The sequence below is a fragment of the Rhinocladiella mackenziei genome, assembly GCF_000835555.1.
Source record: "Rhinocladiella mackenziei CBS 650.93 unplaced genomic scaffold supercont1.7, whole genome shotgun sequence".
In the NCBI taxonomy this organism is placed as follows: domain Eukaryota; kingdom Fungi; phylum Ascomycota; class Eurotiomycetes; order Chaetothyriales; family Herpotrichiellaceae; genus Rhinocladiella; species Rhinocladiella mackenziei.
In genome coordinates, this window is record NW_013550598.1 from 536,509 (window position 1) to 560,988 (window position 24,480).

The 24,480-nt window shown below is 49.5% G+C and overlaps 8 protein-coding genes across 8 annotated transcripts; 2 read left to right on the forward strand and 6 right to left on the reverse strand.

Annotated features, from left to right (window-relative positions):
* Positions 1-1,189: 1,189 nt before the first annotated feature.
* Z518_09021 (uncharacterized protein) lies at positions 1,190-3,002 on the reverse strand (the record flags this gene model as incomplete). Its single annotated transcript, XM_013412978.1, has 7 exons — positions 1,190-1,542; positions 1,607-1,674; positions 1,774-2,156; positions 2,218-2,306; positions 2,408-2,623; positions 2,700-2,835; positions 2,910-3,002. The coding sequence occupies 7 exons, from the start codon at positions 3,000-3,002 to the stop codon at positions 1,190-1,192; spliced, it is 1,338 nt and encodes a 445-aa protein (XP_013268432.1).
* Positions 3,003-3,830: 828 nt separating this feature from the next.
* Positions 3,831-5,854, forward strand: Z518_09022 (uncharacterized protein; the record flags this gene model as incomplete). The annotated part of the gene is made up of 7 exons (XM_013412979.1): positions 3,831-4,035; positions 4,118-4,250; positions 4,346-4,537; positions 4,606-4,757; positions 4,823-5,061; positions 5,126-5,397; positions 5,458-5,854. The coding sequence occupies 7 exons, from the start codon at positions 3,831-3,833 to the stop codon at positions 5,852-5,854; spliced, it is 1,590 nt and encodes a 529-aa protein (XP_013268433.1).
* Positions 5,855-7,492: 1,638 nt separating this feature from the next.
* Positions 7,493-7,846, reverse strand: Z518_09023 (uncharacterized protein; the record flags this gene model as incomplete). Its single annotated transcript, XM_013412980.1, has 2 exons — positions 7,493-7,787; positions 7,827-7,846. The coding sequence occupies 2 exons, from the start codon at positions 7,844-7,846 to the stop codon at positions 7,493-7,495; spliced, it is 315 nt and encodes a 104-aa protein (XP_013268434.1).
* A 2,870-nt stretch (positions 7,847-10,716) lies between these two features.
* Z518_09024 (uncharacterized protein) lies at positions 10,717-11,062 on the reverse strand (the record flags this gene model as incomplete). Its single annotated transcript, XM_013412981.1, has 2 exons — positions 10,717-10,794; positions 10,883-11,062. The coding sequence occupies 2 exons, from the start codon at positions 11,060-11,062 to the stop codon at positions 10,717-10,719; spliced, it is 258 nt and encodes an 85-aa protein (XP_013268435.1).
* A 512-nt stretch (positions 11,063-11,574) lies between these two features.
* On the reverse strand, positions 11,575-12,898 carry Z518_09025 (uncharacterized protein; the record flags this gene model as incomplete). Its single annotated transcript, XM_013412982.1, has 2 exons — positions 11,575-11,986; positions 12,045-12,898. 2 exons carry the CDS (start codon positions 12,896-12,898, stop codon positions 11,575-11,577), a joined length of 1,266 nt encoding a protein of 421 aa, XP_013268436.1.
* A 493-nt stretch (positions 12,899-13,391) lies between these two features.
* On the reverse strand, positions 13,392-14,923 carry Z518_09026 (uncharacterized protein; the record flags this gene model as incomplete). The annotated part of the gene is made up of 2 exons (XM_013412983.1): positions 13,392-14,355; positions 14,412-14,923. The coding sequence occupies 2 exons, from the start codon at positions 14,921-14,923 to the stop codon at positions 13,392-13,394; spliced, it is 1,476 nt and encodes a 491-aa protein (XP_013268437.1).
* Positions 14,924-16,012: 1,089 nt separating this feature from the next.
* On the forward strand, positions 16,013-18,932 carry Z518_09027 (uncharacterized protein; the record flags this gene model as incomplete). The annotated part of the gene is made up of 7 exons (XM_013412984.1): positions 16,013-16,033; positions 16,095-16,294; positions 16,347-17,540; positions 17,592-18,002; positions 18,067-18,284; positions 18,342-18,542; positions 18,610-18,932. The coding sequence occupies 7 exons, from the start codon at positions 16,013-16,015 to the stop codon at positions 18,930-18,932; spliced, it is 2,568 nt and encodes an 855-aa protein (XP_013268438.1).
* Positions 18,933-18,997: 65 nt separating this feature from the next.
* Positions 18,998-20,747, reverse strand: Z518_09028 (glycolate oxidase, subunit GlcD; the record flags this gene model as incomplete). The annotated part of the gene is made up of 7 exons (XM_013412985.1): positions 18,998-19,138; positions 19,204-19,379; positions 19,450-19,967; positions 20,028-20,261; positions 20,316-20,424; positions 20,477-20,669; positions 20,739-20,747. 7 exons carry the CDS (start codon positions 20,745-20,747, stop codon positions 18,998-19,000), a joined length of 1,380 nt encoding a protein of 459 aa, XP_013268439.1.
* Between the last annotated feature and the right edge of the window lie 3,733 nt (positions 20,748-24,480).

Sequence of the window (24,480 nt, forward strand, 5' to 3'; positions counted from 1 at the left end):
GGGAAATCCACTGGCGGGCACTCCTTTTCGTAATAGCCTGTGTCTTCTTGGCTGCCCGCCGCTTTTAGCGTCGCTATAAGAACGGCCCCATCGTATCCTTCTCGACATCGATCTCTTCCTCCGCCTTGCCTTCTCCGATCCCTCCCCTTGTATTCTTCTCCTGCTTCACATGGCGCAGTCACAGTCTCCCAAACCCCTCCCTTTTTTTTTTTTTCTGTCACCAACACAAGACCACATCAGACCGCGAGGTGTCTCAGAATAGCAGGAGAGCGGATGCTAACATGAAGTTTCCTGGAGAAGAAGCAGATGATGAAGGTGACGACGAGGAGGGAGGAGGAGGAGGAGAGCGGCAACGGTAAGGAGAGGTACGCAGAATACGAGGACGAAAATGTCGACGGGGAGGACGGGGGGTGAGAGCCCGTTGGAAGACGAAGTGCAGACAGCAACACCTACGAAGAGTCTTCAACACGAACTAAACGGTCGAGTTGGCATCGCGGCGCGGTAACACCAAAAGTAGCGGCTATCACGACACCGGCATGGACTTTTCGATAGTCCACTGATCAATAGAGAACTTTCGTAATGAATAAATTTTGACAGAAATGCAGTTATGGCGATGTGAAGGCTGCTTACCAGGGAACAATATACCGTCCATTTTGCTCCGGGTTGCGTCTACTATGTTCGCCTGGTCTATATTGCATCCAACCAAGGGAGATTGACACTGCAAAGGTGTTGTGGACGTTAATTGGGCAAGATATTCGCCTAGTGTAGGAAAAAAGCACTACACAAAGGTTCGGAGACACCTATTTCTCTTAACGGATCCGATAGTGTACGAATGGCCCAAACCGAAGTTACCCAACCATCCATAAGAACCACCTTTGTCAGCGCCGTAGCCGCTTCCTTATAGGCGCAACGGCAGCAACATGCCATGCTGCTTTTTATTTACAAGTCAATGAAGGTCCCCTCTTTTAGGTATGTCGCGGTTCTCAAAAAGGGCCCCAAATCGGGGACTTCTTGTTTGTGCCGTTCTGATGCAGCAAGTCCAATTGGTAGATGGGTTGCAAACTGCGTGCGTCTGACCCCTGGTTTGGGGTGAGGACGACTCCGAGTTGTGCTCGTTTTCTGTGCGCCCCCAAGAGTGTCAAAATTCTCGAAGGCTGAACAGTGTACCAGCTACAAGACTCCCTTCCACTCAAATGCCGTAGACCTGACCCGACCGGGGCTCGCCCAGCTCAACATCAGACTCGGATCGCTCCGTGCGGTACACGTCAACATCGATCGACTTGAGTATGACAGTGCCCTTGGAGCTTGCGTTGTATTGTTGGTGGTGTTGTTCGCCGGACGGCTGGCGTCGGTACTGCGCATTGGGACCAAGCCCCTCGCGGTTGACCTGTTTGGCCCTGTCGTAGTAGCCCTGGTTGACTGTGCTGCCGAAGCATGTCGGCCAGATCCTCGTGAGGAACTTGCGTGTCGAAGGCATGCACGCGCAAATAATGAACATGTCGCACTCAAGGACGCTCCAATAGACGGCTGGCGCATTGTCGTCTGATCGGGGCACTTGTTAGCCGCTGCCAGCGTCGTAAGGGAACCAAAGAAAGAGGCCACTCACGAGTGGGATTGGTCGTCTTTGAGAACTGGATCAAGGATCTTAACCGCAATACACTGACGAGCGTGATACTGCGAAAACACGGTCAGAGCGGTTCCCAAACAATTTCCGGCAGGGTTTCCTGACGGCCATCTTGGTATGTCAATGACAAAAGAAGGCGGAAAACTTACACGAATCCCACGCTGAACATCATGACCACCTGAATCTTCTTCTTCCAACGCATCTGCAGCTTGAGCAGCATGGGAATTGGCAGCGAGAGGATGGCCACATCGATCGCAATTTCGACGCCGGCCCGGATCCAAGAAAAGAGATTGATGTTGATACATTTGCCTTTTGTCTCTCCGGCCCATCCTTGCCAGAAGAAAGGAACCGGCGTGCACTGAGACACCATGGTAAACGTATTAGCAATACCGAAACATATCGCCACCCCCATGAGGACGAAGACTGCTCCCTGAAATTCACGAGTGCCAAAAACTCGAAGGTAAAAGGCTAGGAGTGATAACTGGACGAACACCTCGGCCGCCATATAAAAGATCTCGGCAACATAGAGGAGCTGCAAGGAGTCGTCAGTCGACCATGGTAGAATCGCTCATTCCGTGTCGGTGACCACTCACCTGGAAAACCTTGTTGATATGATCGAATTTCACGGCCCAAAAGTCTTTGCCCATGCCCAGGGCAGCCACTAAGTTGACATTAGATGACCCTTGGGCGTCTCGTGAGAGATGGACTCACTAGGAAAGCATACAAAGTTCAACACGCCGGCCAGAATCTGCAGAAGAAAAAATTCGTTAGACCCGGTATAACATAGAAGTAGCGTTTTGTTCTCATCCCACACCGTGGCTATCACGACGAAGTAGTCCTCCCAACTGAGTGTAATCTTGTTGTCCCAAAGACGGTCGGCAATCCGGAGGACAACCATGAGGATTGCTAGGCTTCCAAAAGCCGCTGGGATTGCCATGACTGTGGTAGAAGCGTCATTTGGCGGGACACCACACGCCGCCAGAGTAGCGTTGGTGGATGCTGAGTTTTTGTAAATCAGCTCGTGATCCTTCCTCGTTGGACAGGTGGTCCTGGACAGTCGAGCCGAGCGACTTACTCAGAGTTTCCTTGACAGTGCAGTCCACGGCTTCGCAGGCTGCCGCGGCGTGCATGAATTGGGTGTCACCACACAGACAGGCGATGTCGCTTGGAGAACATGACGATGTTGAGATCGCCTGGTTGAAGCATTGGACCTGGAAGGCGAAACTAGTTAGTATATTGGTAAAGCCCGCCTGACTATCAAACCGATTCCTTTAAACATTCTTACCGCACATCGTGGAAGTTGATCCAGAAGGCTGTTCTGGCCCACTGAGGCCCCCACGAGGAAGGTAAATAGAAAAAGGACGTGCTGTGGCTTCATTCTGTACCACATTCCCCGGCTGACTGTGATGATTATCAAGTTGCCGAACGAAGCCCCGGTCGCGGAAGTAAAGGGAAAGGAGGAAGTCTTTAGACGATATTTATCGCTTTTCGAAAAAGACCACAGCTTCTTGTGGGGGTGAAAATCCCGAGGCTTGCAATCACGAAAGGACCAGGATTTGGGTACCGTTGCAAGTACCAAGCGGAAGTCACACCATTGGGCAGATCATTATTCAACGGCGATCGTCGCCATCAAACCTCTTTTGTACCCACTCGTGCGACAGTTAGTGACGAACTTAAATGGTTGTAAACAACACTTGACAGCCTCGATGACTGGATTGTTGGACGAATCGACAGGGGGCAGCGGGACCAATGTGGTAGTTCCGTCCAAAGCCAAAGGCTTCACCGTCGAGTGGAGTAAGAACCATCGAAGAGGGTACGGACAAGGCTGAGAGTGCCTCACGATGCTTAGTATGCATGAAAACGTTGATGATTGACCCAGCCGCGTCCAAGTAGCTCGCCGGGGAGCGGCCTCTAGTTCTTGCACAATCCACAGCTGGCAAGGGTGGGGGAAGTTCTCCTGTGGCCCACTCATGTGCCGGACACGCACATCCGTGAGACCAGATCCAATAACGGCGCATAAGTGACCGACCCCAAACCTCCCCCAACACCTTCCATGTTAATTAGTATCTGCTCGTGCTCATTTGAAGTCCCCTTATCCGCTTATGTCAGACATCTGCTGGGGCGACCAGGGGAGCCAGCAGGGTCATTTGTGGTTTTATCTTCCTCATCTTGGTCTCTCAAAATTTTCATCCAGCCTGCAAACATCATGCCTTCCTCATCGGTCATTTTCAGCTTGATCCTTGGCCTCGCCATCCTGTACGCTGTCGGGGCCTTGGGTCGATCGAGAAATGCTAGTCGCGCACCGCTGCCGCCGGGCCCAAAGGGCCTCCCCCTTGTTGGGAACTTGAATGATTTGCCTAAACCAGGCATGCTCGAGGCCCATCACTGGCTCAAGCACAAAGATCTATACGGTTCGTGTAACTCGTCCCTGAAACCCTTCAAACATTATGTGGCGAATCCTGTACTAAGCAAGGCACCACTGGCCAATGACAGGCCCAATTAGCTCTGTGAAGGCGATGGGACAAACCATCGTTATCATTAATGATGCTCGACTTGCATTTGAGCTCCTAGAGAAACGGTCAGCGGTTCATTCATCGCGACCCAAACAGGTCTTTGCCGGTGAAATGTACGTGGAACTGCTATATACACGGCCTTAGTCACCTTAAGTATTAACTACCAAACAAATTACAACAAGCTGACACTTCTCGTCTTTACCCGTAGGTTGGGGTGGGAAAACACTCTTGGGCTCTCCCCTTACAACAATCGTTTCCGTACCTACCGCAAGAACATGGCCCGCATCATCGGATCCAAACAGTCAGCCTCGCAATTCAATGCATTGCAAGAGGCTGAGGTCGGCCACTTTTTGCTGCATGTCCTCGAGAAGCCGGAGGCTTTGCTTGACCATATCAGAAGGTTGGTTCTCCGTTTTGCTAGTCTATGCACGTGCGTCAGCTTTTTGCCACTAACTCGTCCTGGTGTAGAGAGGCGGGTGCGGTGATCTTGAAGATTGCCTACGGTTATACGGCCGAGTCACACACGAATGACCCCCTTATCAATATGGCCGGTGATGCCATGGATAAGTTTGCACGGGCTGCAGTGCCTGGAGCCTTCTTGGTTGACCTCCTGCCCTTCTGTCAGAACCACCCCCTCCACTTCTTTCTGGGAGACTCTTGTGTGGAATCTGCTGACACAGAAAAGTGAAGGAACTCCCGGATTGGCTTCCCGGCACCGGATTCAAGCAAACGGCACGGGAATGGAGTGCTGCTCTCACCGAAGTAACGGAAAAGCCTTACGCTTTTGTCAAGCACCAGATTGCTCAGGGCAAGAGTGAAATCTCCTTCCTATCTCAGCTGCTGGAGCAGGGTGACTCGGATTCGGAAGAGAAGTTTACAAACAAGTGGTCGGCTGCGTCTTTGTACACGGCAGGTGCAGATACTGTGAGCGTCCCCTTCGCCGTTTCCTCCTGGTCATGATAGAGGAAGGTGGCACTAACAGTTCCAGACGGTCTCGTCAATTGCGTGCTTCTTCTTGGCCATGACAGTCTTCCCAGACGCCCAGCGGAAGGCTCAAGAAGAGATCGATCGAGTGATAGGGCCAAACAGGCTCCCTACTGCCCATGATCGAGAGAATCTACCATATCTAGATGCCACTGTGAAAGAAGTCCTTCGTTGGCACCCCGTCGCGCCAATGAGTCTTCCGCATACGAGCACAGAGGATGACCTCTGTGAAGGTTATTTCATCCCCAAAGAGGCCATGCTTTTCGCGAACGTCTGGTGAGTATCGGACTGATTCCTTCCATTTTGTTCATGTATTCGATTCTCATGGTAAACCAGGCACTTCACACATGACCCTAATGTTTACCATGACCCTATGACTTTCAAGCCCGAGCGATTCCTGGCGACAAACGGCCATGATCCTGAGCCAGACCCGCACATGTATGTGTTTGGCTTTGGACGACGAATATGCCCAGGGCGCATCTTGGCCGATAATGCCCTCTATCTCAACATTGCACAGTCTCTGGCCGTGCTCAACATTAGCAAGGCCATTGAGAACGGAAAGGAAGTGATGCCTATCATAAAATTTGAGCCCGGGGTGGTCAGCCACCCGGCTCCCTACAAGAACAAAATCACGCCACGATCAGCCCACCATGAAGACCTCATCCGATCGATTGAGAAGACCTATCCGTGGCAAGAAAGCGATGGTAGCATCTTGGAGAGCATGAGCTGCTAGAAATTGGGTACTGTAACATATACCTGCGACGCCATGAAGCCTTGTACAAAGAGTGCAGTAGTAAAGAGTCGGACAACCAGATGAAAGAGGTAGACCAGGTGTTCAGGCCCACTCTCTGTGGTTGATTCCATGGGAGCTCCTGAATATTAACGGCACTTCGGCACTGGTATTCTTAGCTTGATCGTTCCGGCGGATTACACGGTAGTGGACTGCGTCTCCCTCATGACGGGGGATGTCAGGAAGAGGTCCACAGCCCAAAAAGACTACGAGTCCTGTCATTTCATGACAGAAACTTGGACCTCTTAGCTTATATACTTGTCAGAATCCGGTTCGTGACAGGGGAGTGAGTTGTTTGCTGCACGTTCCCATCGCGCTTTTATCCTCAATGGACTTTGACCATCTCCATGATGGAAATGAGAGACCTTGTGGTTCTGACTGGTCAAATCAACAGGTCAGACTACTATTCGATCCAATGTCACGGTATTCTTGAGTTAAGAGTCGAGGAGCAAATGTCGGCCCAGGTTTTGTACCGCCGGAATGCGCCCGCGGCGAGAGCCCGCGCTGTAAAGGACAAAACGGCATTGTGATAGAACAGCTGACCGACAAATTCATAGAGCAAATGCTTCGGCCTGTGACATCAACACCTGAACTTCTCACCGGGTCCATCAGTCACATACTGTTCCTCGGGCCAGATTCTGAAGGCTTTTTGCTCCATCTCGTCGTAGATCCAGCACCATGTGCGGCTGGTCCGTAATCCAAACTTGAGCGACTGTGACATCCTGCAGCAGCTCAACAGTCGTTCGTCGTTTACAGCTTATCAGAAAGATCATCAGTCGTTCTACAAAGTTGACGAGAAGGGGTCTCGAAATCACGGAAGGCGCAGTTCTTGACCGGCTTCAGCGTGTGGGGACCACCGGCCGGTTAGACGAGTTCGCGGAAGCTGAGTCACAATATCGCAACGTTATTTGGAATGCTATCAACCTGGGACATCGACTTGGGGGAATAATAGAATATCTATGATATCATTTTACCTAGCTCATAGATTTGCAAAACCTATATGAGAGGACTGCGCATCATGAAATGCACATCATGATTACCCTCGTGCGGATCCACCTACCCCCTTTGTTACACTCTGAGTTCTTGAATTGCCCTGTAGGTATGTGCTGAATAAACAGTTCATCCAACTTTTCATATGAAGAGGCTGGCACATTCCGGTCAGGAGGCCCAAATGTATATCGCACAAAGAACCGATAGAATACCGAAAATAGAGGCAGCCCTGACTCCCAAATTTGCCTTGTCTGGCCTAAACAAATAAGCCAGTACAAATCCCCACCAGGCAGTTAGGCCAACACTCAAAAACGAGAATGGTCAAGGTATACGGACGTGTAAGGTGTTCTCGACTGCGAATGTCATAGAGGCAGTCTTCACACGCAGTCGAGAAGTAGAAATTCTGTCAATGGTGTGCATGTTGTTGCTCCAATCGTGAGGTTGAAAACACGACAATGCAACAGAAGAAGAGCCACAGTTCATGAATTGCTCCTTTTATTATTGGCACAGCAAGATCATCCGTCACTAGAAGGAGGATAGCAAGAGTTGCCATATTCCAGAATGATAGCCCACTCCTTCCCGCCTTTTCGATCAAGAACCAGGGACAAACGTTTCCAAACATGGAGAGAATTTGTGGACCGCCGAAGAGCTGAAAGCGGGTTGTGGTGTTGTAGCCGGCGGTTGTTGGTAGTATTTGCTGTAAGAGGACACGAAGGAGGCAGCAGAGAATGTGTGAATGACCAAGGGAGCGGCACATATGATTGCAGGACGGAGACTGGGCTTGCAGAAGCACTCAAAGTACGTGGCCTCCAGGGCCTCCTCTTTGGTCTCTTCCAAGATCCTTCTAATCATTTCGACCAATTCATCTGCCTGGATATGGACGTACCTGGGACTTTGAAGAGACCTCTTAGCTTTCAATCCATACCTTTCCCAGTTAGCCACCATGTTGGTTCAGGCATAAAGGGGACAAAGACGGCGGCCGTCACCACAAAACCATATTCCGAGATAAAAAATAGTCCGATACGTCCACCGAGAGTTCTGATCGCCGGTACAATCAATGACAATCGCAGCCAAGAGAGACCATAAAGTCATGGAGACAGGCATTGCAGCGGTAAGAACACCAGCAAGGATACCAGGCCATCTCTTCAATATAGGTCATGCGCATGGTGTCGAACACTCCCAAATGTCATGCTGCTAAGGAAGAGCACGAAAAAAGATTTGATTCGTGGTAGCGACCAGCTCCAAGGTGATTGGAGCGAATTTCACTACAAAGGTCACAGCAAATGCCGGCTTTCGGCCTATTTGATCCGCTCTCAAGGTAATCCCAACAGCACCAATTACTGTCCTGGATTTGTCAGTCAAATCGTTTGAAGCGATCAAAAAGCAGGATGCTCACCCAGCACCAGTACAACTGTAGTATGCAGATTTCCATTTTGTAGGAAGGAACAATCTAGGTCGCTTGGGGGATGTGGCGCCATTACACATTGATGCAGCCTAGTCTTAGTTCGCCCTATCTCACCCCACTCACTACTACGTTCGGCAAAATGATCCTGTTTATCTAATTCCCATCTTTCGCCATGAGTCTGAAGAATGGAGTCGACTTAAAACATCAAAATTTGAAGAACCGAGAAAAAGGCAGTTCTAGCATACCCATGTCCCCTGAAATGCCGAGCCTCAAATGCCGAGGCCCAAGGGGTCAGGGATGAAATTACTCATTCACTATTCCCCTAACATTTTTGCTCTTGTTCCACAGGATGCAAACAGGCAGCTCACGGGCAAAGAAACAAGGAAGACGGTCAAGTAATTGCATATCACGTCTGTATCGGTACAAATCATGGAGAAAGACAATCGAAAGAGCCTGATGCTGCATTCCCACCCCTAGGAAGTTCTAACCTTGAAGCCCACCAGCGGCAACAACCTGATCAAAAGAAAAACCCACAGATCCGAATATGAAGATCTGCTTGATCTGCTGAAAGACTACCGCTGGCAAATGGTGGAACGGAGCGAACACTTTTTCGGGGGATTCTCGAAGAAAACCTTCATTTTCTAGAAAGAGAGCAACAACACCTGGGATATTTTCGAATGTCTAATTGAGCCACAATTTTCCAATCCAGGGTCGTGTTTCTTTGACCTGTTCACTCCCACATATTTCAAATTCGACCTCGAAGTCCAATCGAACTTGCATTTCTGCCTCAAAGTCACCTAGCTTTTCAGGGAACATCTGATGAATGGGTAGGATTGGTTTGAGAACCTGTCGCACATCCGGGCTTTGTTGGCCCTTCCCTATGCAGTTGCTGCGTACGCTTCCATCTTTCTGTCCAAATGTCCGAAAGGTAGACCAGAGGTTGTGTTGCCTTCTCCCGTTGCAAAAAAGCCAGGTATCGCTGTGGCCGACGCCGCCTTGGTGGCGACTGCAAACTTGCTGTTTGGCCGAGTGGAATTCTCTCCACTCCGACTCTCACAAAATTGACGAATCGTGCTCCCAGGTTATCCCTGTTTCGGCTATCGGTTAGGATCCTGGATCTGAGGGCGAAGGGGGATCTTTCTTGATTGATGTCACGCTGAATCTTACAGGTCCTTTTGGTTGGTGGAAACACCGCTAGAATGCACTACAATGCCCCCATCCGGATGTCCTCCCTGATTAATATGAGAGACATCTCGTTCGATACAGAGCTTGCCGTCTTAATTTTCCATATTATACCTACGACCGCAACCCTGCTGACTAGGAGCAGGGTCAAAGTGAACATCATCGGCGAACTTCTTCACAGGCCTTCCATAGCTATCGTCTGAACACGACCAGAAAGTAATTGCGATATGGCTAAGGACATCGTAGAAATCGACAGAGGGTTATGGACCTCAGACCAAGAATGGTACCACCATCAAGCAAGTCTTGCCGGCCGATTTTCCTGAGAGCCCCAGCGAGTGGCTACAGAAAGGAAGCGCTGCTGCTCTCGCTTGACTAGCCCAAATCCCAAATATCTTGACAAGTCACAGAATGCCGAAATGCAGTATTGCTACCCGATCAATCTGTAACCCTGTCAATTTATTTCACTACCATCACCTTCAACACATCGGCGCCGGAAGACTGCTCAAAACCTAACGATGCTGCACACCAAGCTTTCAAACATGGAACCCAAGGCTAACAAGGACCTTCTGTCCATGTACAAGTTTCAATGTCCTCTTTCACGGAGCGATAGTATGCCGAGGACGGTGGGAGAGATGGTGGTGCATCCGAGTCTTGGCCATGTCGTACGAAGAAGTCCACTACATGGACGACGTCTACAATCTGCTGGTCGAACTCATTGAGCCATTCGGCGTTGTGTCTAATATGGTCGAGGAGATCTGGGAAGATGCTCTCAAGTCCAGAGCGGCAGAATCGGTCCATCACGTACTTGCCAGACTTTGTCGAATCTGATGGGTCATCATTGAGGTCCAGGCATCAGGTACAAATTCAAAGAAAACAGTGAACATGCACGATTGCGGTATGGAGGATACGTATCGACTCAATGATCTATGGACAAATCTAGAAAGCAGATGACCAGTGAACGGACCGCCTCACCGTTGATCCAAGTCCCTCCCATATATTTCCATGGTATGTATATGAGATCTTGACCAGGCTGTTGACACGAGATCCCCAACTCTTCCACCTTTCCGTTAATCCACGATATCACGCAGCCATACACCTTTCCGCGGTCCCTCACCTTGTAGATTTCACAACTCCGGCATCTTCACGTTCCGTATTCATATATCATTCGTGAGAAAAGACTCAAAAAGGTCGTCCGATAAACCTATGCTTGATAGTGGAGGATATGTATTCACAACTTGGCCTTCTCGCCAATTGAGCCAATCTTCAGCCTCGGCGCATATTTCTTGAGCACGGATTCATTGTGATACTATAAGTCCCAACCAGTCGTCAGCTTAACATTCTTATTTCGCCCATCATCCATAATGGTATCCTTTCGGCTTTGTTTAGTTTCATACCTTCCAGAATTGTTTGCTGGCATCCTTTCCCGCAACTCTCTTCAAAATCTTGGCGCCGCCGGGGTGTTCGTCGACGAAATTGGTCACGTCATAGACGGAGCCGTCGATAATGATGTACATGCCATCGCTGGCGGTGGCAGTATGTTTGGACACGTCGGCGGTAGTGAATGTTTTGGACATTTTGAAGATCAAGGCGGGGGAGAGTGAGATGCAACTAGGCGTAGTTCGGGGTCGTGACCGTAAAGAAGAAATGGATAAGGCGTCGTTGCCAATTACTGTACACGCAGAGACTGTAGGATGTTCGGCGACAGAGGTTGTCGTGTCGTGTGCTCAATGCTGGGTTCTGGGTCGTCTATCGCAGCTGAGATACAGGCACAGGCGGATGTTTCTAGATGGACTAAAGTTGAAGTAGAATCACAGTGAGATTAAATATGTCTCCCAACCCCGCGCAGATGTATAGGTGGTCTGATTACTTTACAGTGGAAAAAGGGAAGGGAAAAGTGTAGGAATGATGATCGTGATAATAAATGATGATTATTAGAGCGAGAGCAAAAAGTCCCATACTAAAGAGAAGCCGAGGTTCTTTCTTCTCTCCCAGATTTCCTAGCCGATCATCGGTAATCATACTTCACACCACCATGATTGGCTCGTTTCATTCTATTGATGAGAGCGATATCTTATTGAGCAAGCTTTCAAACAGCCGGCAGCATCTTCGCAAACACCTCCGTGTCATACCGGTATATCTCCTCGGCTTGCCCTCCACGACCCATCACCTTGAAGAACAGCCATACAAACCATTCCTTCAAATACTGCCAGCTTCCGCCCGGTTGTCTTAGTCGTCTGTTACGGTTGGTGAATTCCTGGACCAGTGCTAACCTCTGTTGACGGTGGGCCTCCCAGATTGGCAAGGTCTGCTGAAGAGAATGGGAGTTGAGATGCGAGGGAGCCAGATGTTTCAACAGAAGAGCAAGACATTCTGCATCCTCGAAGGCGAGTGAGGCGCCTAGACCTCCCGTGGGAATCATGGCGTGAGCTGCGTCGCCCATGACCAAGACACGGCCGCTGGGGGAATACCAGTTGGGAAGGGGTGGTGCAATAAAGAATCTAGATGCAATGACCTATCAGCCAGGTCAGCCTGTCCAGGAGAGAAAGCGGTACATACGGCCATGAGCATAACGACTCCTCCTCGGCGGTGTCGCACAATTCAGCAACAAGGTCGCTCCAGCCTTTCTCCGTGCTGAACAGTTCGCGGAGGATCGCTCGAATGGCGTCTTTGTCGTGGAAAAGTTTGTCCCAATCTTCCCGAGATTTCTCCTCGTTAAAGTCCATCGTGGAAAAGAAGCCGATATCATTGCCCCAAACATCTGATGGCATGATGGCGATAAATGCGTTAGGGCCGATGAAATGCGCCGGCAGACCAATTCGGCCTGCTGACGAGTGCAATCTGTTTCTGTGCAGAAAGCCTGTCACTCCGAGCATTTTTGCGTACACCGGTTCTACATTTGGGGCCAGATAGTCTCTGACAGCCGAGTGCAGTCCGTCGACGCCGACGATGAAGTCGGCCTGTGCGGTCTGTCCGCTCGTAAAGATCATCTCGACTGTTCGTTTAGCTTCATATTCACGAATCTCCTTCAATTTCATCCCATGCCGGATTTCGACACCTTTGGCTTTACATTCTTCAATCAGGACTTGTTGAACATAGCGTCGGTGAACACGCATGGCCCCAAAGCCGTACTCTTTCTCGTGTCCGTTGTGGAAGGTGGCAATTCGCGCTCCTTTGGCATTACATAGATGAAGTGCTTCGTAGGTGTGTCCAATCGCATTGAGTTTCTCGATAACTCCGATGTGCTTCATTATGCGCATGGCATTAGGTGCCAATGAAATGTGCTGGCCTTGCTCATAGCCTTCGGGCCGGAGTTCGTAAATGGTACAAGTGATCCCAGGCACCTTGAGGAGCTCAAGCGCCAGTGCTGGGCCGCCGAGGCCGGCCCCTATAATTGCAATTTGGAGAGGCATATTGCGATTGTGTTAGTTACTGGCCAGGATGTATGAATGATGAATAGCCGTTCCCAAACAAAGGGTCGGAGGGAGTCCTTTATGAACATCTTTTCTCAGGGCCCGCCCCGGGCGAGTTGTGGGGATTCCCATTTCTTCGAAATCTGGAAGGCTGTTCTAGGTGCACGGATCGAGGTTCAATTCTGGGGAGACGTCACGGTTTCAAGGTACAGCAAACCCCAGAAAACGTAGGACAAAATCTTCGACCCGTGTTTCTCTTCAGAACGCCAAGCAGAGCTTCCCGACTCCGCTTTTCGGGATTCTCCCGAGTGTGAAAGCATGGCTCTTTCTTCTCTTGATTTTGTCCTGGCTATTGGAGGATCTTTGCTTGAATCCCTTTGTTAAGGTACGTATCGATGTAATCACACGAGATTAGATGGCTAGAAGCAGGAGAAACCGCAAGAGAAGAGAACAAATTTTGCACATCGAAGTGGAGGAATACGCTGGAATTGAACTAGTGCAGCCTTGTTGGTGGTTGCCCCCAGCTCTGGATTTTGGCTTCCATGCCCTCAATCAATTCCTCCACCGTTTTTTGAGGTTGAATCTCGGTTAAGGGCGTTTGCTTTTTTTTCCCATCAATGCTGTGAATGATAGCCACGTTCCTTTCATTCTCTGTCCTTTCCCCTGGTCCCTCACGGCCAATCGCTCGTTTTACAAACTTGGCCCATCGGTCGAAACAATCCTGTCCGCAAGAACTAGATGATAACAGCACGAGGAAATCATGAGGCATGCCCTCGTAGATCTCAAGCTCCACATCGACACCTTGTCCGGCCATTTCTTTTGCTAGGACGATATTCCCATCTGCAAGACATTCCTGACCCACACTTAACCAGACCTGGGTAGGACACTCCTTCCAGTCTCTTGCCGTGATTGGTGATACCAAAGGATGTGTTAGAAGATGAGTAGGGGCATACACATGATGTCGAGGCTGCTCTGGAGGCCATATAGCATCTTCGAAGTAACGGGTCACCGGTGTGGGGGGACGGCCCGGTGATGGTATGATGTCAAACTTTAGGTTTTCCATTTCAGATGGCAATGATCTGGTCAGATCCATATATCCCGAATGTATACATACGGCTCCAGGACAAGGAAGAGGCACATGTGCATCGTTCCATAAAACACTAGCTACTCCCGGCGGCTCTTTCCGATTCAAATGGAGGATCAACTGGAGAAATGCAGCCGCAATGTTTCCACCCGAACTATCTCCGCAAATACAGATCGACGTTGGTGGAGACGCGGCCAGATGGCTGTCAGATGGAGGAGGGTACAGGAGAGATAAATATACCAGGAGCAGATCCAAGAGTGCCGAAGGGAACATGTGCTGGGGTGACAAACGGTAAGCCATCGAGAAACATCGACCGCCGGTACGTTGCGCAAGTGCGTGGACCAAACTTCTTCTTGATTCGGGATTTCGAAGACTGCGGTTATTAGATATTCTGGATGTTGGCCTTCCCACGTCCCACAGTGTACTCACTAGAACTGTCCTCCGTGCAAATAAATCAACACAATGTCATTTTTCGTGTCGTTTGCCATCTGATGATACTGACGCTCCTCGTTTGACCGAGAACTTGCAATATTGCCATATACTCCGGTTGAATTATATCTGTGACCAACCCACTCTCCTTCCACTGTCGCCACGTCGGTGAAAGGGATGTCTGTGTTATCGCCGGATAGATCAGATACAGCCTCTCTCACGAGCTGCGACAAGTTATTTTTCCCTGTCGCCGGAAACTCGTCTTTACAAACCCACATGGAGCTTGTAATGGGCGGCTTTGTGAAACTTGCCTCCTGTTCTTCGAGCATCGAGATCCGAGCAGGGTCATTGAAGATCGCTCGCGCGATCGAAACCGTAAATGCTGTTTTTAGATTCCATTGCGAAGAGGTTTCGGAGACTCCAGAAAGCCATGTAATGAACGTTCTCAAGATGGCCGGGATGTAGTAGAAAGCCGCATGGTGAATCTTTGTTATCCAAGAACTTTTGGCCATGCCGACGTATGATGACCGGCGCCGGACAATGATATCTCTTTTTCCTTCTTGTGGTGATGCTGCCTTCTGAAGAGTTGTGGTCTCACTTCGTCAGGGCGTTGCTCTATACCGAGTTACATACCCATGCCTCACAGGAAACTCTACCTAAGTATTCGCCCATGGCGGCAAATGTTAGGACGTATACGTCGGCATAGAACGCCTATTCTCGGTCCTATTCCTCCACTGATGTCAGTTGACAGCCTATTAGAACCTAGGTCGGGTATGTTCCGAAGAAAGCGGCTCCGAGGATGGGCCTAAACAGCATGTTTCGCTCGTGCCATTTTCCGAACATGGCACTTCATTGACCGGTCAGAGTCATTTGAAGAACCAGAAAGGAAAATTTCAAGGTCTCAACGACAGGATACCCCAAGAGCCCGTGATCCAAGAATGTGTCCCCTGACGAACATCACAGACAGTGTGCGGGCATCTCTGATGTTGGTGCGCCAGAAAGTTGCGATGCAAGATCTGGGAGATATATATCTGCAAGGGAATAATTTGATAGAACAATCCGCGATCTGCATCAAAATGTTCTTCCTCACCATTGCGATAACATGTGGCACACCAGTACTTGTCGCTTTCTGTTGTCATGCAGTCGCTGAACACCCGGAGTAGCTGATCAAGCCGCAATTTAGCTCCGAGCAAAAGGGACTGGATCCGGGCCCGTAGTACTTTGTCCTAATTGCAGATGCCCGACGCTTTGGATCGTTCTTCTTCTCTCAACAGATTTTGACAATGTCGAATATAAAGAAATGTCGACTATGGTCGTTCTCTGTGGCTCTGTTAACATTGTAGATCTTTTCTTGTACTTCGCATCGGTGACATTTCAGCCCGAGCTTCCTTCTGAGGTCGGATGACCGTGAAATAGAAATCGATAGCTGCAGCGCTGCAAATTCCGCTTATTCTCGGCGGGCGGATTGCCGGGAGACTTTTGCAATTTAAACATGCGAGAGGCTCTAGGCGCCACAAACTCTGGGAAACCCCATATTCCAACCGCAAGCTCGACTGAGACTTCCTGTGAGATTATAAATGAACCTGTGCTAGCCGTCGAACATGGCTCCAAGGGCAGGTGATGTAGGCGCAACGCAATGTGACGTTTGAGGGCCCTGTTCACTAATTGACCGTCATCCTCTAGGACAATGCTAGTAATCGCGAAAAGCCTGGTGGTCGAAAACGCACCAGAGTCCCGCTGGCCTGTGATGTCTGTCGAGGGCGTAAAATCCGTTGCAACGGTGTCAAACCTGTCTGCGGCAAATGTCAGAGACGAGGCTTTAGTGAGGCGCAATGTGTGTATAGCACAGTTGTAAATCCGAGCAGAAACGACAGTCAGCGAGAGTAAGCAGATCCATCAGTTCGACGAGGCGGCATGGTCTAATACAGTGAACAGATATATCAAGGTCCTCCACGATCGTATTCGTCTCTTGGAGGGAGCCAGCTCCAGCTTGAGGCTAAGTCAGGTGAAGAGTTCTGATCAAGAGATCTCTACGCTCTTACCACGCAGGAGTTCGAGATCTAATGAGCAGCGATCTATCCACAGAATTCCAGGGCAAAGTGGCTGTCCACCGCGTGCCATTGCCATAAATGAGGCCTTTGATCATCCAGGATCCCGACCGACATCCATCTCGGCCAGTCCTCCGGGTATACCTAGTCAAAGTGAGACCAGCAACTCGAATTTCTCCGGGGGACCGTCACTGCGCAACAGGAGCCCACGGCAAGTAATAGCACCAATGGGCCTCAGCACATCACATATGGGAAGCAATGAAGGATCAGTTGCTCGGAATGGTGGGGAAGTCGCAGCGGTTATTGATGAGGAAGATCAAGTAAATGCTATGGGTGCCATCTGTTCAATACCAGCTCCATCACAAAGCCAGCGAGAATCCTTCTATGGACAGTCGTCCATTGTCTCCCTCATGAATCAAATACCTCGAGGGTTGGGGGCAGATGACTTTTCAGGTCCGATCACATCCATGCAGCCACCAATCTCGAGATCTCAGCGTGACAGTATTACAAACCCTCCACAAGTGAGGAGATTTCACCGGTTTTCACTTCCGTCTCGAAGGATTGCAGATCATCTTTTGGATCATTACTGGAACGGGGTGCATCTGTTCTATCCGTGGATACATTTCCCGAGCTTCCTCAAAGCTTACGAGCTCCTGTGGGTCAGTGACAGAACAAATCCAGATGCAGGAGAACTCTCAAGAGTCGGTCTTGGTGGACGTGGCTGCTCCCCAACAGTTTTTCACTGTGCTTTAAACACTATCTTTGCTCTGGGCTGTGAGTTTTCGGACTCGATGAAACAAATGGATGAACATCCTGCTGGGGAATTTATGGACCGAGTCAATGAGCTGCTTCAGATCAGCCTTCTGGATGAGGGGGGACTCTCCATCGTGCAGACCCTGTTGCTACTCGCGATATACTTGCAGAGTACTCACCATCCCATGCGATGCTGGGGTGTGTCAGGTCTGGCCTATAGAATGGCCCAGGGTATTGGGCTGCACCTCAATGACCATCATTCAAAGTACAACACTTTGGAGATTGAGATGAGACGAAGAGCATGGCATGGCTGCTTGCTCATGGATCGGTGAGTCATGAATCTATTCCTGGCCGAAATGGGAACTCACTCTCGGTGAAGAATTGTGAGCATGACTCTCGGACGTTTACCGACTCTCCTAGAGAGTTCCAAAATACCTCTCTTTTCTGCCATTGACGACGAATACTTGGACAACTCATCCGAATACTGCCACCAACCCGACGGGACATTTTCTCGCACCACCTTTGCCGTACACAATGTCAAATTGGGCGAAATTCTGGGTCAGATTCTCCTGCAGATGTATGCACACCACATCGACCACGACTCTCTTGATGCACCAACGTCGACCCAGAGCGATAAAAATATAAGGTTTGATTCAATCGTTGCCCTTGAGTCTTCCCTATCTTCTTTCGAAAAAGATCTTCCTCCAACACTGAGATGGGGAGACGGTGGAGTGCCGGACGATCAAGTTTCAAGGCCATTCCTCCGCCAACGATTTATCCTCCAAGCAAGGTAAGGGCTGTCATGGTTCAGATTCTTGTCTGAGACCGCATCTAATGCTGTCGTGGTATTTCAGAACATTACATGTCAGGCTGATGTTGTATCGACCCTTATTTTCCGATTTTTGCTGCCGAACACCTCCAAATATCGTGACATCCGAGCAAAGCAGCATTCGTACAATAATTGCGGGTCGTTGTGCGATCGGCTGCTTTGAAGCAGCGAGCGAACTGATTGAAGTTTTGAACAGGGCCATCCCCGGCCGTCTCTTCGGGGCTTGGTGGTTCGGATTATTTTGTAAGAACGTCTTTCTCAACGCTGCTCCCACGGCAACCAAGGCTGATTAGACTCTAGACCTCGTGACGGCATGCATGATCTTGACATTGGCAGAGACATGCCCTAAATTAAAAAGTGAACTCGACAAGAACAGGTTCACACGAATGTGGCAGCTATCCTTTCAAACCCTGAATTTTCTTGATGACAAACACCCAATGGCGGGCCAATGTGTGGCTGCTTTACAAGGAATAAGACAACGCGCGATCAGCATACATCAGAGTACGTTCACCACGACTTGAACTCATTGTTGGATCTGGAAATCTCTCTTACATATCCTCAATTCTAGTGACATTATCCAATGGTGGCAACCGACAGGATGACACACGAGATCAACCGAGCTGCGCCCAAAATGATCCTTGGATCACGACTCCTCAATCGCTGGCCGAAAATCAGAAAGATTGTGGGAATAACTGGATTTTCCAAGCCCCATCCCAGGAGTCATATGTCCACTTGGACGAAGGCAACTTGCAGGACTTCAGCAATCAAGACGTTGATTTTACCCCGATGATCCACGGTCTTCAGAGTACATTTGGAGGTGCGCTTATTCCAGGATCGATGTGGCAGGCACTCGATCAGGAGTTCACGACAGGGTTGTGGTATGAGCCATAATAAAACGTTCCTCTGCTGCCAAATCTCTCCGGGGAGGGATGACGAGATCTCTCTCATTGGCTCTTTCATGCATCAAAGATCTTCCCGGGATTCAGTAGCCAATGTGGATCCAAGCTCTTCTTGATTGTTCTCATCACTTCCAGTGTCCCAAGTCCTAATTCCTCAGGTAAAAATTCCTTCTTTCCCAGACCAACGCCATGTTCACCCTAGAATTAAGGAAGAAGTCAACATGAGTGAACGGAGACTTGGAAATTATGCATGTTTGTCTTACGGTGCAGGTACCCTCCATTTCTATAGCACGTTGAACCATGCTGTGGACGCATCTCTTCACCTCTTCTTTCTCTTTCTCGCCGTCATACAGAATGGTCTCGTGGAAGTTGCCGTCTCCTATGTGGCCCATCATACTGCCGAAGAGACCAAGGGCGTCCATCTCTTCTTTGCAAACTTCTGCGATCCTTGTGTCAGCATACCGTAGCTTCAGCGAGGTCAGGGTGCCTCCATAGGCGCAATATCTTACCAACAAGATCGGCCACCCGTGAAAGTGGAACGGCCACATCGGTCGACCAGACTTCGTTTCCGTGCGTTCTCAGGCTCAACATGCTCCAGAGTGCTTCTTTCCGGGCAGACCACAGGCTCTTTTGCTCAGCTTCATCCCTCGCAAATTCAAAGTCACTCCCTCCATGCGCCTTGACCACCTGACCGACTTGAGCAATGCTGTCTTTGACCGCGCCCGTGGTGCCGGCGAATTTGAAGAAAAGCGTGGGAGTCTCTTTCCATTTTCGATCGGTATTACCCGCCCGGTTGATCACATTCATCTGGACATCGTCAAGAATTTCCACCGCTCCGACTGGAATCGCCTTGTGCACAACGTCCACTGCTGCCTTGGCTGCCGCTCTCATTGACGGAAATGTGACAACGCCAACTCCTGTTTCTTCAGGGATAGTTGTCAGTTTCAAGGTGATCTCTGTCACTACCCCAAGTGTTCCTTCCGATCCGACAAACAATCCAGTAAGATTGTAGCCTGCAGAAGACTTCCTGGACATTCCGTTCAGATTCTGATGAGGAACGAGACTGGGAAAAAAGGAGCCTTCTTACCTGGGCCGTCGTCGCGTCTTGACTACCTGGCCATCAGCAAGCACGACGGTTAGATTGACCACCCAATCTCTCATGGTGCCATATCGAACAGCATTCGTACCGCTACAGTTTGTACCCACCATTCCACCAATCTTCGCACTTGGACCTGGATCAATAGGAAAGAATAAACCGCTGTCTTTGATTTTCTCATTCAGGTCCATCCATGAAACGGATGGTTGAACAACGACATCCATGCTAGTAATATTCATCAGCAAAAAAACAACCAACCCAAAGCCGATGTGTTCTCACTCAGCTGGGTGAAGTTGCAAAATATTTGCCATATGGACAAAGTCAAAACTCATTCCTCCAAATGGCGCTGCGAAGTTGCCTTCGATACTGGAGCCGCCAGAGAATGGGACTATATTGTTGGTCACTCATTCGTGTGTATTCTTATCCGTCACCAAACTCACTGATCGGTATTTTGTATTTATTGCAGATTTTGACCATTTGAGAAACTTCCTCGGTCGATGTGGGGAACACAACTGCGACCGGCAGTTTGTCAATGTTGTGGTTTGCCCAATTGGAATAACCATGGGCATGGAGAACTTCATCGTCGATGCTGATGCTGTCTTCCCCTATTGTATCTTGTACTTCGCGGATTGCCTGGCAACACGAGCGAAAGATTCAACTTGTTGGCCTGGAAAGATTTAACCAAAGCAAGCGAGAGCTCACCTTTTCCATTTGAGCCTTGGTCGCGTATTCCGGTGCTATGGCCCTCCCCGAAACCCCATGATTTTTTGAGTCTAAGCGTTGCCATATTGCCAAACCGCCCGCGCCGAGACCGAGGCAGGTGATTGGAACGGCTAAACCTCCAGCAAACGAGGCTCGTTGAGGGATACTCGAAGATATCGATCGTTGAACATAGTCACGGAATTTTGAACGCAAAGTTCTTCTTGCCGGCGCGCCTGTTGCATAACCGCCACCTATCTTGCCGAACAGAGCGGCTGCACTCTCGTGCAGCCGAGTTCTCCCAAACTTGAACATATTCATACTGATGCTGAATGTCTAGCAAAACCTAGGGCAGGTTGTGTACATCTACACACTCTGCTTCAGTCAAGGCTCCATAATTAAATTGACATGCCGGACTCTCGTCGAACTCACCGAAGTCACTTCGGTCGGATTTTGTTTCATACACCGTCAAGTCCTGCAAGGTCAATACTGGAGTATGAATGGAATCCAAATCACTGAGGCAGGTTATGGGGAGACCGAACGTCTTGCCACATCCATAACTAGTTGTGGCAGAGGCAAATAATCCCGGTTCTATCGGTTCGGTTTACTCCCGACTTCGACCGCCAATAGGAACAAAGGGCTCGGAAAGCTCCCGAAGGACACAAGGCTGAGGCGGAAGTTTCCCACCCATAAGGCAGCATGACGAAGCCGTGGTGCTTCTCTTGGACCATGAATTTGAAATTTATTTTCGAAAAAGCCGTCGCTCTCCACATATGACTCCAGATTATCTGCGCCCCAAATTCCCTCTCCGCGGGGGGGTTTCCGCTCCAGAGTCCCCGCTTGAAACCAATCCCAGACGGTGGGCAGTAATGGCGAGCTCCGATCGTATTTTATGAGAGGCCCCACAATAACTTTCGGCATAGGAATCTAACCGTATCTCTGCTTCCTCACGAAACAGCTGGCTAGGTTGCGACATGAGCCACTAGCGTGAAATGACTAATTGTGATAGATCTTCCGCAACGACGATGTTCTCGCACAATTAGGATTACCGGGACATTAAGGGATTCCCACAAAAGCTCGCAGCATTGCAAGCAGAGCAAAACTTATACGATCAAGCCTCCAAATGCACAAACAGGGCCTAAAGGAACGGATCTTCTGGATGAAGCCACTCTGCCTGAAGTTTGCCAACTATAACCTGAGCTGTTGAACATGCTGAGAGGAATACCAGTCGCGCCCGTCCTTTAGCCGCTAAATGGGAGAGTTGCTTGACCGTAAGCCGGTCGATGACCGTTTGACCATCGACCATCCTTTGAAGGAGCAGATGGTTTTTCGAGGGGTCCAAACTGTCGGAGGAACCATGACAGGTAAAATGAACAATATCAGACTCAGACCTTTTTTCCAATACCTGATCAGCGCTGGTCGGTTCTAACCCTACACAGAAGTAAGTCTCTCCACATGCTTTCACGATGTCACTTTTCTCTTGCGACACTCCTTACAGCGGACGCTAGTTTGGTGTTTCTGGCGTTATGACAACTAGAACTAACGAGCCATTTCCGCTAACGCCGAAATTTCTGAATGCCTCAGGCCTGGAACACGCAGGAGCCTTTATTATCGGCGAATATGATAATACAATCCGATCCAATGCGCCTTCTACGGCAATTCCGAATTGTTGGCAAGTAACATGACGTGGAAACGGGCTTGCAAAGCCCAAAGCCACCCACTACATCCTCGACATACTCTGAGACGTGAAGATATTTATACTTTCTAACTCTTTCAGGACTGCTTTTACACAGTTGGACCACTGCCAAGTCAACTCATCAAGTGATACGACTCCAACTTCAGATGCCATTGTCTCGGCCCCTATATCTCTTTCACTACCACATCTCTGGAGTGGAGGTGTTCCGTTGGAGATACCGGTTGAGAATGAGAGGAGTATTGATCAACAATAACCCTGGAAGAGGAAGATGCCCGTATCTGAGGCTCGGTAAGGACTATAGCACCAGCGCTGATCTCTGAGCTTCGAAGGAATCCGTCGAAGCCGAGAAACGTTCTATATCCTGCACGAGCTCTTCAAACTTCTCAGCTACTTTTTCCCTTTCTTCCAACAGCTTAAATCTCGCGATGGATTCGCCAGACAATCGGAACCGAAATGTTTCGAGCTCTTCAAGCGCCGCCGCCAGGCTCGGATTCTCTCCCTTCAGATCTGAAAATCACTTCTGCTATCGGTAATGTATCCAAGGACGAGTCCGCCACAACTTCGATACGTTGAACAGTGTCGTATATCCGCCTGTCTTGAAAGCGAGCGAACAGGTATTTACTGCAATGCTAGCTGTCTGAAGCATAGCCCATTGTTGATCGTCACAGCTTAGATGACGACCGCAGAACAAGGGAGTAATGACAACGCTTCTCGAGCCATTTCATTCGCTCTTTCCCACTCTTGTCGCTGGTGAAATATTCTCCGGGCTTGACGCATAGAGTTCAAACGCAAAAGAGGAATTCCCGGCAGACAACGGTAGGAATCAATAAAGGATTCCAGCGCACAGTTGAGATATGAGATTTTTCCCTTATACGAGACTGAGCTTCATACGCGTGTCGTAAGCTTTTCAAGCATAGGACCCAGTCTGGATCATCCCTCTTCATTCGTTGAGCGAATTGCCGGTGGAGGCTGTTAGCCCATATCGCTCGATCTTCTTGATCCTTGGGAGTTCGGGCCCGAAACGTTTTCAGATGATTGACATGGCCAGTCTCATCATATCTAGGAAAAAAACTTTCCCACCAAAGCGTCCCTGCATAATCTGTCGATTTTCATCGTCCCCTAGTGTCATTGCTATTGCTTCCGTCACTGTTTGGATGGCCTGTTCAAAACCCTCGTCTCCTTCGTATCGGTGAAGCAACTGGATTCCGAAATTGGATATTCTCGTTATGCGAGCAGGATCATGTTCTGGTGTCGCTTGCACGGGTCTTTCCGTCATTGTGATTGCCATGTTCAACAAGACTACATTGCCATTAGCTTCATAATCTTCCAAGACCACTTGTAGACATGAGTTCATAAGGCTCTCCCTCATCTCAGTCCTTCAAGAAGGCGGCAAGCTGACTGTTTATATCTATCATTTCAGAACAAGCTAAGCAAGGAATGAAGACGTTGTCGAGGACACGGTGTTTGCTTGGGGACTGTTATGCGTCAATGAACCGAAGCAATTCTCACACGCACCCCTCTGGATTCTCCTCTGCAAACTAACGCCCCAAGTCCGGCACCACACCTTACAGCGACATCTTCATAGAACTCCCGAGCCATGCCCTCTGCCTTGTCAGCAATCCACGCCTTTTCACCAGAAAGCACCATACTCCTTCCTGATCCTGACTTTTGCTCTTATCGTTCCTCACTGTCGATTCTGGCCGCATCAATCTCGAAGGCGCCGTGTGTGAGAAACGTGCAGCACAACGTATCAGGCATGTTGACCTCCATGACGTAGAAGCCGACGACGTCCGACGTGGACGTATCCTGGTTCTACACAAGCTTGTCATAGAAGCTCTTGAGATACAGTTTTCTCTTTGCCCCGGACCAAAGCAAGGCAGTTTCAGGGTTGTGGCTTTGGAAGCCAAAGTGCCAAAGTTGCTCCAAAATTTTTCTCTTTTCTTTTCCCTTTTTTTGGTATACCGTCGACCCGGGTAGAAAGAATTCTCCTTAAGTGATAGTTGCGAAGCTCTCGGGATACTGGCAGACGCGCCTGACCATACCGCCAAT